At 40.1% G+C, this 18,197-nt stretch overlaps 1 protein-coding gene across 1 annotated transcript in view; it reads right to left on the reverse strand.

Moving 5' to 3' along the window:
* Positions 1 to 1,723: 1,723 nt before the first annotated feature.
* LOC126473736 (uncharacterized) overlaps positions 1,724 to 18,197 on the reverse strand; it is a 418,605-nt gene continuing 402,131 nt past the window's right edge. The window contains exon 7 of the mRNA XM_050100984.1: positions 1,724 to 6,004. Within this exon, the coding sequence (XP_049956941.1) occupies positions 5,744 to 6,004 (261 nt within the window). The 3' untranslated portion in view covers positions 1,724 to 5,743. The remainder of the gene's footprint in view (positions 6,005 to 18,197) is intronic.

Consider the following 18,197-nt stretch of genomic DNA (forward strand, 5'->3'; position numbering starts at 1 on the left):
AAACATGAAGACAGACATTGTATTTCCATACAGTTTTTGCCAATGATCTTACATTGGGATTCACCTGGTAAATTACATCATAAGAGCCATTCAATAAAATTGGTTATCCCACTGTTTTCTGTACCATCCTACTCTCATATATGAATTGTGTGCTGTTTACTGATCAACATCCTCAACAGATCTCATACTGTTTAAACTTCACAGAACTGTCCTGCACACCTCACTGCACAAGCACCTCTGGGAGGAAGAATATTGCAGGGAAGTGGTATAGCCAAACCCAAAGATTGCTTACAGAATTAATGCTTCATTTTGGAACTGTGTGTGCTGTTTTGACACTAGCTGATAGTTTAAAAGCCTGTGCCAGACTAGGACTTGGAATCAGAAATATGGGAGTTGTCCAAAATTGTGAAAATACCATGAACATAAATGCAAATTCTAGCCAAGCCTGCATGTTGGATTGTTGTATTTGACCGCAAGCAGAATCTGTACAATGACGTCAATACATTGCAAGTGTTCTGTGTAGCTGGGAGTGCATTAGGTGGGTGCTATGTCCATTCAAACATGGGTAAATTGTTGGTGCCATATGGCATGTGCTTCCATAACCAAGATAGCTTAACTGATTTGGTGCCTCTTGAACCACCGCACTTAATGCTATTGAGCCACTATGATATACTTTGAATAAGAGTTTGTGATTGCTATCTACCTCCATCGTTGCTACATGTATGATGTCATTTTGCTGGAAGAATGGTGTAAGATTCCCCTGAAAACCTTAAAGAAGCTGTATTTATCCATTCTGAGATGACTTTAAACTGCTTTGAGCGCCAATGGGTTTCCTACACTGTACTGGGTGTGGTAATGTGTTGCTTTTGGTGTTTCCATACTTTTGTCCACCCCCCTGTGGGTAGTGATGATGGAAACTGTGATGCCAGGTTGTGAGTCATACCTGGATCACTCAGATTAGTAAGACAATTGCCTGTAAAAGCCAAGTTTCCGAGATTGCCTTTTGATCTTCCAGTTTCAAAACAGCACAGATCCTAATACAGAATGAAAGACTGTTTGTGAAAAATTCTTACTTTACACAACATTTGCTTTGTTTTCTGATTTTTTCCTTACTTTATGGAAGCTGATAGCAAAAAAGAGAAAAGTCTAACAAGTAAAACTTATTGAATTTCAATCTTGTGATGCCTTTTATACAAAAGCTGCACATTAATACTGTGGCAGGTATGTGAGAATGTAACTGTGGGTGGCTGTGCATACTAAAGAATCAGTTTACTCAGCTTAAACATTTTATAGCAGTAAGTGAGGACTTCATCCTAGCTGCTCTGTGGTAACTGAAAGGTATAAAAAGATGAATCACTTCCTTTCTTTTCAGTTTCACGGCATCAGTGCAATTTATTGTAACGAGAGAAGCACTTTCTTTCAATATATTAAGGAGGATTTCGATGTTATATGTGTATTTTCTGGCTGTAAAGCTGTTAAATATATATTTTGATAAGAAAGAACTGGCTGCTTGGTTCATTATTACTGAGGCATGATGTATTTCATGACTATTTATATATCCCACATAAAAGTCTCTGTTTAATGCCTCAGTTATTTTGTTATTTCATTACTCTTTTTTTCAAATAAAGTGATGATTACTAACCAAGTATGATACAATAACTAAATGTAAAATGTTGCACTTTTGTGGGATTTGGGTCTTAATATAGTTGACACAGTTATAAAATTTAAGAAACAAACTGATGCTTTATTTTTTGTGACTAACAAAAATACATTACACCATTTTACTCTTTTCTACCATCAGATAAAATACTATATCTGATAAATGCAATATGAAACAAGGAAGACATTTGACGTACATTCATCCTTGGAGGATAGCTTTTGATGCAGGATTTTACATCACACCACATATTTGTGCAAATTTCACTGACACATTGATGAACATGGCTCAGAAGTAAAAAGTCAATTCATTGCTTCTGTTATTATGCCACTAAGATGTTAAAGAACTGGTACAATAATTTAACATTTGTACATGCACAACAAAATATAGCTTAAATAAAGATTTATGTACACAACATGACTGTAAATTTGCTCATAGTAAAACTGAATGCCACTCTTTTCAGCATGTTCCAAAAATAGAGATACAGTATAGGTGATGAATATGAAAAGGGGAAAAATGATTTCCTACTTATACTGCTAAATACTTCATTTTGTGATGACAATGTTATTAACAGGTAACAACCTGTCATCACTCTACTGTGGTTTTTTGAGTAACAGTAATTTTCTCTTGAGTAATCATATAGAAAGCAAAATGTTAAATAGTTGAGCTAGATCCTTGGAAATCAAAATTATTTCTATATGATCACAATAACTTCAATTTCCCTTTAAGGATTTTACTGACTGTGTGTTTAAACATGATAGCAACTAGTGAGGTTTTTTGAAGGAGCAGGTACAGTTTCATGCTCTTGGTAATGAGACTACTGCTGTCAGTCTTCACTTAATGTTAACTGATTTGTATCCAGCCAATCAAGATGTCTCGTGCGAGGGAGTCTCATCATCAGTCATATTTTTTGTTCTACTTTCTGTTTTAAGACAGCTTCCACAATACTGAAAGATGCGTCTTTAAAGTCACTTTAAACAATAATTAAGAGTGTAAATTTTAGCTACACTACGTCTTCCTTTGCAACAGTTAACACATATTGGCTATTTTAGCTGATTAATTTAAGCCACACATAACATGTAAGATTGGAGGAGGAGGAGGAGGAGGAGGAGGAGAATGTGCTGTTTGTTGTAGACAACATACCTTTTGTGATTATATGATATGTTAAAAAAATAATAGACTTTTCAAATCTGTAAAGATGCTTCCACCCGAACTGTTGCAGTCAGAATGTACGTGAGAAGTAAATGCTAGCATTTTGAGCATTGGTTGGTGTAATACTGCCTGTTCTTATTGATTTAAATGGAAAATAATTTGCTTCTGCTCTCACCTCCTCTTTAATGAAAACACTTTTAGTTACTAGTGGAGCATCACACGGGATTCATAGATGGACAGACATGATAAAAACAGAATTCCTAAGGATTGTGGTGCTTGGACTGAGTTACTTGTGATGAAATCGAATAGTAGGGCATGTAATAAACAGTTTAATGAGCAAATTTTACAAGTATACACAGTGTCAGACCATAATAAACTACTGCAAGTTTTTTGCAAATGAGGAAAGAGATCAGAGGGGAAAACTGTATTACTTCTTCTAACTCAACTTTACCTTACATGTTTCCTTAACAGTACATTTAATTAAAATACATTTCTATTTAAGTATCATCAGGAACAGCTGCTTCAAGAGCAAAACATCAACAAATCTCTCAACACTGTTCAGAGTCTGTTCACTGTCAACATTACCATTTGTATTGTAGTTCAGTGTCTTTAATTTTTCTGTCTGTGAGCAAAGGTTCAGTGCTTTAGTAAAAGTGCAGCCAGTGCCTCCACTAATGTGGCACTTGGTGCACTGTGTAAGGTTTGTCCATATAGTTGTACAGTATTGAAAAAATAGTTATTACACAAATGAGGCCAGCAGTTATGCTTCCCACTGAATTTCAAGACCGATTCCTCTGGAGCAGTGATTCTGACCTTGGCAGTAATTGGCAAAATTGTGGAGTCTTATTACAATACTATTCCAGTCAGCTCATTTTGCGTTATGGTGGTGCCGTCAGAGAATCACTTTTGCACAGGAAATATGTTACATGCAATATCTTCGCAAAATACAGGTTATTTCAAAAAGATTATTGTGATTTCACAAGACTATTTCATGTACACGAATAAAGATAGAAACACTGGAATGAAGTGTTTTCCCTGGTGCATAAGTTGTCAGTTTATGTGGTTGACAATAGGGGTGCCCATGGTGTGGCTAGAGACCTCACTCTTTACCCAATATGAATGGCTGATATTATTCTGGCATTACAGTTCCATCTCATGTGTTTACCAACAACACTGTTGAGAACTGCTGTGTGTTTGGAAGATGGTTGAAAGAAAGCCTGAAGCCTGTATTATCCTGAAGCTGCACCGTTCCTCAATTTTTTCTTAATACAAGAAAAACTTTCAACTAAGTACATGTTGTAAGAATGGTAGCAATTAGACAAAACTGTTTGAGAGCTTCTGGAAGATTTTGACCCATTTAATTCTCAATCATTCTTATAATGTCTCTCACACTGATGGAGTCTAATGTTTCTTTATGCTGGTGAGGAAATACACCACAGTTCTACACATGACGGCGAGTGACTGAAGGGTGCACCATTCATTTGTAATAACGAATTGACACTGTCTACTAGGAAATGCTGATCATAATTGGCAAACTGAATAGTATCATCTAATTTAAGAAAGAGCAGTTTATCAGAATGTGAAAACCTGGTTTCCACTTGCGTTACAATATTATCCAATAGCTCGAAGTAAACCTCGTAGTATTGTTGACATCAATGGATTGCTAATGTATTCATCTGTCACTTCAGCTCTATTCGTGGAAGGTTCAGCTCGCAAATTAGTCCAGCATTTCATGGGACTGAAAAAGATGATGAATTTATCTTCATTCCTTAAGTTTTTGATGTGAGCTACATGTTCCGAAACAGCACTGTTGACGAACTGTGCTTTTTTTTCTCTTTCTTTGAAGAGTGTTGAAAAACTGTTCAGTCTTTAAAAATCTCCTTTGAAAAATAGAGAGAAGAAAAACAAGTTCAGTGTCTAGGAGGTGATGTTTGAAATTGCAGGCTTCTCTTGTAGTTGTTGCTCTAGAGTTTGGACTGTCAATTATTTCATTTAGATCATCATTAAGCCCCGAACGGTTTTCGTGCATCGATAGGAGATGGAGATATCACATCAACAAAAGGCATTTTGCATTCTCCATTTCAACATGTGAAATTCAGTGAAAAACTATGTGGTGTAATTTTATTTGAGAGTACTGCCTCAATGATAAGGGGTGTACGGATTGCACCATTGCTTTCCAAGATTGCCTTATCTCAGCGTATGTGATATTTGTAGTGCAGGTTTGTGAAAGACTCAATCAACATGCCTCCACTCCCAACAACTTCGGGTGAAGTGTGGGACAGCTCTGATTGCATTAACTCCAAACACGTTCTCAGAAGTACAGGACGAGTTTGTCAGTCGTCTGGACGGATGTCGTGCATTTGGTGGAAGGCACATTTGACATTTGTGAAATGTAAATGAAAGCTTTGATCCTAAACATAATTGGTAAAAAGCAAGCCCAAACATGCATGTAAAAGTCTCTTGTAAAATTGTATGGTGGTTCTGAAAATAAAAACTTTGTATGTGGAGGGCCAGTTTAAGGGCCAAGTGACAAAAGGTGCAGTTGGGCTGCCAAGCCGAGAGGGGTGCAGAGGTGCCATAGCTGTAAGATTTTTATGCTGAAGGTATCTGAGTTACTGGCAGCCACTTGGGGCGTCAAACTGAGAGTGGGCACCGCTTGTGTGGTAAACTGTTCTCGAACGGTCCTGTCTACGTGCAAGTTAAAGTTTACCCCCGGTTTCGATTCTTTATAGTCTCGCGATATCGGAGTAATCTTTTTGAAACACGGATGGGAATATTTCTGCCGCACTAACACACCACGAGTCTTCACAGTGGCGCCCAGCTAGGTCTCGGGAGTCCGTGTGGTCAGGCAGACAAGCACTGTCCGATCGCAGAAACTGCTTCGTCGGAAGTTTCCCCGCTGACGCTCGTCGGTCGCCGCAGGCAGTGGGGCGCCTAGACGCCGGTGCTGGCCGGCCTGGAGGCGGGCGAGTGGCCGGCGGAGGCGGCGGCCGCGCTCGCCTGCGTCTGCGCCTGCGCGGGCTGCGGTGCGTGGCAGTGGAGGCAATGCGCGCAGGCGGCGCACTGGCCGAGGCGCCTGGCGAGCGCGGCGCGCAGCTTGAGTGCGGGGCCCAGGCGCATGCCCAGAGCGCCCGTCATGTGCTCCTCCGTCAGCAGCGGCAGCGCGCACCCGTCGATGCGCTGGTCGCGGAAGTTCTGCAACAGCGAGAAAAACAGCGGCCGCTTAGCACAGGGGAGTAGAGAGCGCGCAGGATAACGTACAAGTCAGCAGGCCACGCGTGGGGAGTGCGGTAGTGGTGGGGGTTGCAAGCAGGTGCTGAAGGGGGAAATGCTGAGCACTGGAGGGGGAAATGCTGAGCGCTGGAGGGGAACTACAGGCCTATATCTCTGACATCGATCTGTTGTAGAATTTTAGAACACGTTTTTTGCTCGCGTATCGTGTCATTTCTGGAAACCCAGAATCTACTCTGTAGGGATCGACACAGATTCCGGAAACAGCGATCGTGTGAGACCCGACTCGCTTTATTTGTTCGTGAGACCCAGAAAATATTAGATACAGGCTCCCAGGTAGATGCTATTTTCTTCGACTTCTGGAAGGCGTTCGATATAGTGCCACACTGTCGCCTGATAAAGTAAGAGCGTAGGGAATATCAGACCAGCTGTGTGGCTGGAATGAAGAGTTTTTAGCAAACAGAACACAGCATGTTGTTCTCAATGGAGAGACGTCCACAGATGTTAAAGTAACCTCTCACGTGCCACAGGGGAGTGTTATGGGACCATTGCTTTTCAGGATATATATAAATGACCTAGTAGTGTCGGAAGTTCCGTGCAGCTTTTCACGGATGATGCTGTAGTATACAGAGAAGTTGCAGCATTAAAAAATTGCAGCGAAATGCAGGAACATCTGCAGCGGATAGGCACTTGGTGCAGGGAGTGACAACTGCCCCTGAACATAGACAAATGTAATGTATTACGAATACATAGAAAGAAGGATCCTTTATTGTACGATTATATGATAGCGGAACAAACACTGGTAGCAGTTACTTCTGTAAAATATCTGGGGGTATGCGTACGGAACGATTTGAAGTGGAATGATCATATAAAATTAATTGCTGGTAAGGCAGGTGCCAGGTTGAGACTCATTGGGAGAGTCCTTAGAAAATGTAGTCCATCAACAAAGGAGGTGGCTTACAAAACACTCGATCGACCTATACTTGAGTATTGCTCATCAGTGTGGGATCCGTACCAGGTCGGGTCGACAGAGGAGATAGAGAAGATCCAAAGAAGAGCGGCGCGTTTCGTCACAGGGTTATTTGGTAAGCGTGATAGCGTTACGGAGATGTTTAACAAACTCAAGTGGCAGACTCTGCAAGAGAGGCGCTCTGCATCGCGGTGTAGCTTGCTCGCCAGGTTTCGAGAGGGTGCGTTTCTGGATGAGGTATCGAATATATTGCTTCCCCCTACTTATACCTCCTGAGGAGATCACGAATGTAAAATTAGAGAGATTCGAGCGCGCACGGAGGCTTTCCGGCAGTCGTTCTTCCCGCGAACCATACGCGACTAGAACAGGAAAGGGAGGTAATGACAGTGGCACGTAAAGTGCCCTCCGCCACACACCGTTGAGTGGCTTGCAGAGCATAAATGTAAATGTAAATGTAGATGTAGATGTAGAAGTGCCGTTCTAAACTAAAGCCTGCGCTCACATTTTTTGTAAATATTACGTGGAGTCACGCCATGCTCACACTTGGAAGAGACCATCCACAAAGATCTATTGTTACCTCTGCTTTTGTTAAAGTCCACGTCATGTAGCAAGGCGGCCCCGTTCTGCGCAACCCCCTCCACTAGCCACTGGCAACAAATAATATTCATTCTCTTTCCGAGTGGCTAGCACCGAGTTACGGTTAGACAGCAAGGATCTCACCCCTACATGTTGCACTGTTGCCGTACCTCGCGACAACCAAATTATTCATCCAGCTGTCAGTTTCTTTTTTTCTTGTAGCAGTATACCTGTGAATGTGTACATGTATATATTTAAGTACGGTTAAAAAGAGTCACGTCGTGGCAATAAATGTGAAGTGCTTCATAAGCAGGCAAGAGGGATTATTTACCACATTTGTAACTTTTTCAAGCACATCTCCTACTGCCGACATTTAAAGACACAAGAACGGACTCGAGAACCCTGTGGTGTCGCCAAGAGAACTGTAAAAAGAATTCTAAACCAAAGTGTCAGAACAGTAGGAACTGCAGAAAAAGTTGATTTCGCGTCGCCTCGAAAGCATCAAAATCGCAAGGAACCTTTAACACAAATGGATGGTTTTAACAACGATGTTTTAAAGTGTTCCATGTGAATGACGAATGCCCGACATAACAAAAATTTGTTGCAGTTACTCAGGAGAAAATGGTTCAAATGCCTCTAAGCACTATGGAACCTAACATCTGAGCCAGCCGGAGTGGCCGAGCGGTTCTAGGCGCTACGGTCTGGAACCGCGCGACCGCTACGGTCGCAGGTTCGAATCCTGCCTTGGGCATGGATGTGTGTGATGTCCTTAGGTTTAAGTAGTTCTAAGTCTAAGGGACTGATGACCTCAGAAGTTAAGTCCCATAGTGCTCAGAGCCATTTGAACCATTTTTGAACTTAAAATCTGAGGTCATCAGTTCCCTAGACTTAGAACTACTGAAACCTAAGGACATCACACACATCCATGCGCGAGGCAGGATTCGAACCTGCGACCGTAGCAGCAGTGCGGTTCCGGTCTGAAGTGCCTAGAACCACTCAGCCACAGGGGTGGCACACAGGAGAAAATTGGCTTCGATGGCAAGTGCTTTGTCAATGTAAAGAATTTTAAAAGTTGGTGGTTGCAGACATGTTAAGAAGAGAGTTTTTAGTTCAAAGAAGTGACGTAATTGCAGCACAAGCTTCACACATCCAAAAAAAAAAAAAAAAAAAAAAAAAAAAGTTGTGCATCACCTCGATTCCGAGAGTTCCGGAACCGCTACAGAAAATTGGAATAGAGATCAACATAAACATCATTTCCGCCCTTTTTACTGCTCATGATAACCACACATTGCATGTTGTGCCACCATACAGCGAGACCTTCAGAGGCGGTGGTCCAGATGGCTGAAAACGCCAGTACCTCTAATACCCAGTAGCACGTCCTCTTGCATTGATGCATGCCTGTATTCATCGTGGCATACTGTCCACAAGTTCATCGAGGCACTGTTCGCCCAGATTGTCCCACTTCTCAATGGCAATTCGGCGTAGATCCCTCAGAGTGGTTGGTATGCCACGTCGCCCATAAACAGCCTTCTCAGTCTATCCCAGGCATGTCGATAGGGTTCATGTCTGGAGAACATGATGGCAACTCTCGTCAAGTGATGTTATCCTGAAGGAAGTCATTCACAAGGTGTGCATGATGGGGGCGCGAATTGTCGTCCATGGAGAATGCCTCGCCAATATGGTTGCACTATCGGTTGGAGGATGGCATTCACGTGTCTTACAGCTGTTAACGACGCCTTCCATGACTAGCCCTACATAATGCCACCCCGAAACAGCGGGGAACCTCCACCTTGCTGCACTCACTGGACAGTGTGTCTAAGGCGTTCAGAGTGACTGGGTTGCCTACAAACACGTCTCTGACGATTGTCTGGTTGAAGGCATATGCGACTATACAGTCAACTACAAAGAACATCTTTTAAGAAAAAAATTGTACTAACACCCAAAATTCGTCTTTTGCTGACCACCTTCAGATTACAGGTCACGCGCCTAAAGCTATTCACAATATCAACATTTTGCATACTGAGAAGAAAGAGCGTAGATGAGATGGTCTCGAAGAATTAGAAATGTTTAAACATCTTTCTCAAAACGATGGCCTCATTCTCAATGAGCAGCTACAATTACGTAATAAAAGCTTCTTCAACAGTATAAAGCCTTTACTTGATATTTGATTTCGTGATCCCTCGTGCAGTTACCGAAATATTTCTTCTAAGTTGATTCATAACTGTTTGTTCATTAAATGGTTTATATTAACTACGTTTCATGTTACGCCGTTTTTCTATTCGCTGAGTTATTCAGCTCCCTTCGTAATTCTGTAATGGCTGAAAAGCCTTTATTGTACTTCTAAGCTCCTATGTAGACAAATTATTACCATGTCTGCTGCTGTCAGATAAAATATTGCCTCTTACTTCATGTTTCACACATTTCACCTGCCTACATTTGGAATGTGCCTGCCTCTATGTTTTCTATTTTAATACTTTGTGACTAAAGGGTTATCGCTTCATAATTATTTTATAAGTGACATGCCAGTTTTAAATGTTATATTTCTGATGAAAGCACTCTCAGAGGTGGCCGAAACCTAGGTCTAAAAGACTTCATTTTTGCGACCGAAGGCTGCAATTGTTTTAATTTTACCTTGTAACGGTCGCTGACAACGCAGCCATGTTTAAATCATTAAGTACTATAAAGCTTCACTTGCGTCCCCTAGAAGGGATCTTCTGCTTACGGTTCCAAGATACTCTTCCTTTAAAAAACTTAAGCAAATCAACTTTTCTCCCGCACGTAGCTGAAGGTGAACATGAAGTGACAGATGTAAGTCACAGCTTAGAAATATCCCACCTGACCAACAAAGGAAAAAGAATGAACTTACTTGTAGAAACTGAAATTTATCCTCACAAATGTGCATCCCCAAATGACATCCTAAATGATCGGACATAACTACGCAACAAAATTTTTCTATGAAATTTCCTTAATTAGCTCATACAACCACACACTAAATACACTCATGACAAAAGAAAAACATTATCCATTATGAGCCCATCCAAAGCTTATAGTGGTTCTACATTGTGTGTGTTGTGTTGCCTTTATTGCTTGTAAATGTCACTCCAACTCTGCGTAAAAATATGTAACGTTAATTAGTTTATATAAAATGTACTACATTATTTTTGTAACCTTCAGTATAATCATATTAAACAGTCACTACTGCACATATTTAATAACCACACAGAATACTCAGCACATTCACACTAAACAATTAATATTTTCTTTCTAGTCATACAGACACTAAAATTAGAAATTGTATTTTCGGTGCCTGTAAGTCAAATTTAACTCTGACCATAGATATAATTTTCCGATGTAAACAAAGATGTCAGTCAGGCTCATGGCAGATACGGCGCTCTTTCTGTGCAAGATACAAGTGGAAAAGCGTTTGGTGCCACATCTACAAATAGGAAAATCGGAGTAATAACAAGCAGAGTAGAAATTAAGTACATATACCGAGTAATATATAGTAAATATACAACCAGCGGACCCGAGCGAGGTAGCGCAATGGTTAGCACACCAGTGGTTATAGGATTCAGAAAAGACCCTTTTTTAGGGTAGGGAGGACAGAAAGAAAACAAATTTTAAGAGAGGTTAGAACTGAGACAAACCTTCAGTTTGAGAAAGAAATCAAAAAACATAATTCCAGCTTATTACATCAACATAAACAGCCATTGGTTAAGAATTTTCAACTGTCAGCAGATATTTTAACTCCATCCAATTTTAAGTCAGTCAATGTGAAATGTCAGCTATCTTTATTGCATCAAAATATTCGAGGACTGAGAAATAAAATTAATGAATTAACTATCTGCATAGATGAATTAGAGTCTTCAAACCCAGCTGACATAATCTGCCTCTCTGAACATCATGTGACCACTGGTATAGAACTTTTAAGTGTTACAGGGTTTAGGTTAGCATCTCACTATTGTAGATCAGAAATGGAGAAAGGAGGAGTTGCCACTTTCATCAGGAACTGTCATAAATTTAAGAACATAGACATTCATAAATTTTGCCTAGAACAGCATATGGAAGCATGTGCAACAGAATTAGATTTTCACAAAAAATCTTTCATAATATTAAGTGTATATCGAGCACCTGCAGGTAACTTTAATCTGTTTGTAAACCACCTTGAAGCTGTACTGGCCCATTTAACAACCAAAAACAAAGAAATAGTGGTTGCTGGTGATTTCAATGTAGATTTCCTTAAAGACTCTCCCAATAAGAACCTATTTGAGTTAGTAACACTATCATTCAACTTAATTCCCACAGTAAAGTTCCCCACTAGGATAACCACTTGCTCACAAACAGCCATTGATAATATCTTTATAGAAAAGTCAAATGAACAAAATTATATTACAAAACCAATAGTCAATGGCCTCTCAGACCATGACATGCAGTTCCTTCTGTTAAATGTTAATACTGAACAGGATATAAAATCTGTTAAATCTGAGCTCAAGAGGGTAATCAGTAAGCCAAAAATTGATTATTTTAGGACACTCCTCAGAGACATTCACTGGACTGATGTTTACAGTGCTCATGGCATGAATGAAAAATATAACATTTTTGCTAATAAAGTGCTTACCTTATTTGAACACTGCTTTCCCCCAAAACTTACCAAGGTTAGAGCAAAGTCTACAAAGAAGCCATGGATTACTCGAGGAATAGGGGTATCTTGTAAAACAAAAAGAAAACTGTATCTGTCAATCCGAAACATTTCCAATGTTGATGCTATAGCACATTATAAGAAATACTGCAAAATATTAAAGACTGTAATACGGATGTCAAAGCAAATATATTACAAGGAAAAGATAGTCATATCAGATAACAAAATAAAGACAATATGGGATATAGTGAAGGAGGAGACCGGTAGAACCAGACATGAAGAGGAACAAATAGCATTAAGAGTAAATGATGCATTGGTGACAGATGTGTATAGTGTTGCAGAACTTTTTAACAAACATTTTATAACTGTTACTGAAAAGATGGGGTTGTCAGGTTCAGTAGATGCTGCTATGGATTACCTTAGACCAGACATTTCAAGTAACTTCCATAATATGAATTTGACCCTCACTACCCCAACAGAAATAATGTCCATCATAAAATCTTTAAAATCAAAAACATCTAGTGGGTATGATGAAATATCAACAAAGTTAATTAAAGAATGTGATTCTGAGCTAAGTAACATATTAAGCTATCTGTGTAACCAGTCGTTTATCAGTGGAATATTTCCCGAATGGCTGAAATATGCTGAAGTTAAGCCACTGTTTAAGAAGGGAGATAAAGAAATAGCATCAAATTTCCGTCCAATTTCACTGTTGCCAGCATTCTCAAAAATTTTCGAAAAAGTAATGTACAGTCGTCTTTATAACCATCTTATCTCAAATAACATACTGTCAAAGTCACAGTTTGGATTTCTAAAAGGTTCTGATATTGAGAAGGCTATCTACACTTACAGTGAAAATGTACTTAATTCATTAGACAAAAAATTGCAGGCAACTGGTATATTTTGTGATCTGTCAAAGGCATTTGACTGTGTAAATCACAATATCCTTTTAAGTAAACTAGAATATTATAGTGTAACAGGAAATGCTGCAAAATGGTTCAAATCTTATATCTCTGGCAGGAAACAAAGGGTGTTATTAGGAAAGAGACATGTATCAAGCTATCAGGCATCATCCAACTGGGAACTAATTACATGCGGGGTCCCACAAGGTTCCATTTTGGGGCCCTTACTTTTTCTTGTGTATATCAATGACCTTTCATCAGTAACATTACCAGATGCCAAGTTTGTTTTGTTTGCTGATGATACAAACATTGCAATAAATAGCAAATCAAGTGTAGTCTTAGAAAGATCAGCCAATAAAATATTTGTAGACATTAATCACTGGTTCCTAGCCAATTCTTTGTCACTAAACTTTGAAAAAACACACTACATGCAGTTCAGAACTTGTAAGGGGTGTCCCAAGAGTATATGTCTAACATATGATGACAAGAAGATAGAAGAAGTGGACGGTGTTAAATTCTTGGGATTACAGCTTGATAATAAATTCAACTGGGAGGAGCACACCACAGAACTGCTGAAGCGTCTTAACAAATCTCTGTTTGCAATGCGAATTTTGTCAGACATAGGGGATATAAAAATGAAAAAGCTGGCATACTATGCTTACTTTCATTCCATAATGTCATATGGGATTATTTTCTGGGGTAATTCATCAAGCCAAGCTAAAGTTTTCCGGGCACAAAAACGTGCAGTAAGAATTATATGTGGTGTGAACTCAAGAACATCCTGCAGAAGCCTGTTTAGGGAACTAGGGATACTAACTACAGCTTCCCAATATATTTATTCCTTAATGAAATTTGTCATTAAAAATATATCACTTTTTCAAACCAACAGCTCAATTCATGGAATCAATACTAGAAATAAGAATAATCTTCACAAGGATTTAGTCACTTAGTCTTGTACAAAAAGGTGTGCATTATTCAGGAACACACATTTTCAATAACTTGCCAGCAGCCATAAAAAGCTTAACAACCAATGAAATTCAGTTTAAGAGAAGCCTAAAGGATTTATTGGTGGCCAACTCCTTCTACTCCATTGATGAATTTCTGAGGAAAACCAACTGATTTGTATATAAGTACAACATAACTTCTGCACAATTTCAGTGCAGTAATGTGTTCACTGAAAATTTGTGTGTGTGTGTGTGTGTGTGTGTGTGTGTGTGTGTGTGTGTAAGTATAATCTAACTTCTGCACCATTTCAGTGCAGTAATGTGTTCATTGTAAATAAGTATTACAGTAGTTGTATTACATGTTTCTTACCTTATAAATAAATATAAAACTTTTTTATTTTAAATTCAGTGCAATAGTATTTGTAAAATGACTCTTAGTGTTCATTAAAAAATGACGATCATTCCACTTGGGACCTGTGGAATGGTACATTAGCTTATTTGTTTTAGTTTAAATATTTGTCATGTATTGTTGTTTTTCTGACATGTTCCACATCCTGGAGGACCTCCTCACTACGGATCAATTGGAATGAAAGTAAATCTAATCTAATCTAAAACTGGACTCGCATTCGCGAGGATGACGGTTCAAACCCACGTCCGACCATCCTGATTTAGGTTTTTCGTCATTTCCCTAAATCGCTTCACACAATGCCGGGACGATTCCTTTGAAAGAACACTGCCGACTTTCTTCTCCATATTTTCATAATCCAATAGGACCGAAGCCTCTGTTTGTCGCCGCCGCCCCCCTCCTCCAAATCAATCAACCAACAACTGGTTAAGTGCACAAGCTAAGCAAAATGGTTTGTTTTGTACAGGCTAGCTGCTGCATATAAATTTCTGTCGATATTTTAAAGATGTGCTGCTTACTGACGATTCAAATATGTATCACACCAATTGAAGATTGGTGAAAGCCCGAAAAACATATTGACATAAATAAAAACACGAAGTGACTGCTCGCTGTACTTCTGAGCACTGTGCGACTTAACTTCTGAGGTCATCAGTCGCCTAGAACTTAGAACTAATTAAATCTAACTAACCTAAGGACATCACACACATCCATGCCCGAGGCAGGATTCGAACCTGCGACCGTTGCGGTGGCTCGGCTCCAGACTGTAGCGCCCAGAACCGCACGGCCACTCCAGCCGGCTGTACTTCTGAAAATAAAGTAGTAAGGATCTAATAAAAGAATAAGAAAGTATTTGAGAGCTGAAATATATATACCTATCCAGGAATTGTGTTTTTATTGCAGTTTTACTTCGCATTTCTTTCCTTTGAGCGAGGCAAACTCATTAGTTACGTCATTGACGTCAAGTATATCATCTGTGGCGTATTACATCAACGGGTAACTAAATTTGTGCTTTCACCCATCCTTGATTTCAAGCAGTTTTTATCATCTTCAATTTGCTGAAACTGTGTTCACTCGATGTTGCAGTAACATAAATATCTGGAAAGCTATTTCATTGTCTGGATAAGCGTCTCTTAGTCCCAAAACAGTTCTTATTAAACAGTCTTTTTCCATTCCTTCTGTTTTTGGCCCCCGGTCATTTTTTGCGCGCCTTCCTCTCTCCCCCCCCCCCCCCCTTTCCGGTGCCTGCGACCTTGGCAGGGGCCCATCTCGCGCCGTCCCTTCGGTACTTCCCTGGACTGACTATGTGGAAATAGTAGTTGCAGACTTGCGGACGAAAAGCGAAGAGGGAAAAGAAGACAACATAGAATAGTAAAATTAGAAGGGCCGAGAGAGGGACGGAGTAGCTGTAAACTTATGTCCTCTGTTTTAAGAGGATTTGGGTTTCAAAATCTGACATTTTAGGTGAGTGTTACCATAGGACCTGTTTCAAAACTACGATCAAGCCGACTCGTTCTTCGGCTCTTTCGATACTGGTAAAGTTTTCTGTCGATAAACGTTACTGCAGCTGGTGGGGTATTAAACTATAACAAGCAGAAAGAAAATTAAACCAAGGAAACTAGTAATTTTCTCGAAACTGAATAAACTGTAATGTAATGACCTAAGAATGTATACCGCCAAAGGAGAATGCACGTAAAAGGTTTCCGGAAGACACGCAAAAACTAAGGTGGCAGATCACAGAGATTAACGCTATCGTAACTGTAGTTTCGTAACACTCTTTCCAAACTGTTGCTGTCAGCAAGCAGTAATTGTGGTTTGAATTCTGACCACAGATCGGGTTTTATCCCGGCACACCACTGCGCTTTGACTTCCGCGGTCAAGGTCACCAAAAAGCGACGATGTATACAAGAACGCGCATTCGGTGTGGGGGTGTGTGTGTGTGTGGGGGGGGGGGCTAGACTTCTTTCCCAGTGCAGGAATTTCAGATTTTAAGGGAAAGTGCAGTGCTTCAGTGCTTTTTCTTATAAGAATTTCAGCTTTCAGCGGTATGTTTTTAAAATGTATATATATTCGTTTTTAAATGTTTTTACCCTATAGCCACAAACAAAGGCGTAAGACAAGGGCGCAGCATTTCACCCACATTTTAACATTTATTTACATGACACAGTTCGGAAACAGGAGGAGATTTTTAACGGAGGAATTAAAGATTAACAGTAATTCCCGCTTGAATTGCCTTTTACATGCAGACTACACCACATTGCTGGCTTATAATGGTGACCTACAAATGGATTACATTTATTGAATAAGGTTCGCGAAGGTTTGATAAAAAAAGAAGACAAAATCAGTGGGGAATATTCTGTACCGACAAAAATTGTGATCAACAATAGAACAGGTTAAAAACTTTAACTATTTAAGTTGTGATGGCCATTTGAGTATGACAGACATACAGAAGCAAGTAACAAAATTTTGGAATATATGTGGAACAATAAACAGATGCCTAAAAAAATAAAGCAAGGAAAAAAAGGAGAATGAAAGGGCAGTTCCACTGCTTGTTTACGGAAGAGAATCGTGGGTTATAAGTAAACGTCCAGAAAGTCGTATGCAGGCAATGAAGATGAAGCTTCTAGGAGCAGTACAGGGGTGCGCAAGAGCCGACAGATTTCGAAATTCGGGAAGAACTGCATATATTTAACATCCTCAATAAAATACGAGAAAATAGGAAAAAACTGAAAACATCAACTCGAAAGAACGAGTGGAGAAAGATTCCCTCTCCAGATAAAATTTAAGCCAGTTGGGAGAAGTAGTCAAGGAAAACCGAGGGTGCGATGGATATCATATCAGGCAAAACGAATCAAGGCCTAATGTGGGATTGGATTGTTTGGGGGAAGAGACCAAACAGCGAGGTCATCAGTCTCATCGGATTAGGGAAGGACGGGGAAAGAAGTCGGCCGTGCCCTTTCAAAGGAACCATCCCGGAATTTTCCTGGAGAGATTTAGGGAAATCACTGAAAACCTAAATCAGGATGGCTGGACGCGGGATTGAACCGTCGTCCTCCCGAATGCGAGTCCAGTATGCTAACCACTGCGCCACCTCGCTCGGTAAGGCCTAATGTGAGGTGAAGAAGATGATGGTGATGGTGATGATGATAGCTGTCCGTCTTTGATTTTTAATTTACAGAGAGTAAAACAGTCCTAACGCTTTTTTTCCTCATCCTTGTGTTTTTAAAATGGTTTTGGGTGAAGAGCGCAATATTGTGCCGCTGACAACGCGCACGTCGTCCATACGGAGGGAATGGGATGAAATAACAATAAAGAATTCCACCTCATGCGCTGGAACACCTCTCACCAACAAACTGCCTGGCTTCACAGTCTAATACCAGGTCTACATGTGTGTCCGCAGTTCGCGGTCTCGTAGCTAACTTTGCTGCCTCTCGATCACGGGGTCCCGGGTTCGATTCCCGGCCAGGTTGGGGATTTTTCTCTGCCCAGGGACTGGGTGTTTGTGTTGTCCTCATTATTTCATCATCATCTTTCGTGATAATGGTTAGATTGGACTGTGAAAAAATTGTGGCATTGTACAGGCGCTGATGACCGCGCAGTTGAGCACCCTACAAAGAATGATCAACATCATGTCTGCATGTAATGAGTGTCTGCGCACTAGCCAAAGGGCAACACTTGCATACAAAACCGGAATAACTCACAAACTTCTGTACTGCAATAACT

The sequence above is a fragment of the Schistocerca serialis genome, chromosome 4 (genome assembly GCF_023864345.2).
Source record: "Schistocerca serialis cubense isolate TAMUIC-IGC-003099 chromosome 4, iqSchSeri2.2, whole genome shotgun sequence".
NCBI classification, from domain to species: Eukaryota; Metazoa; Arthropoda; class Insecta; order Orthoptera; family Acrididae; genus Schistocerca; species Schistocerca serialis.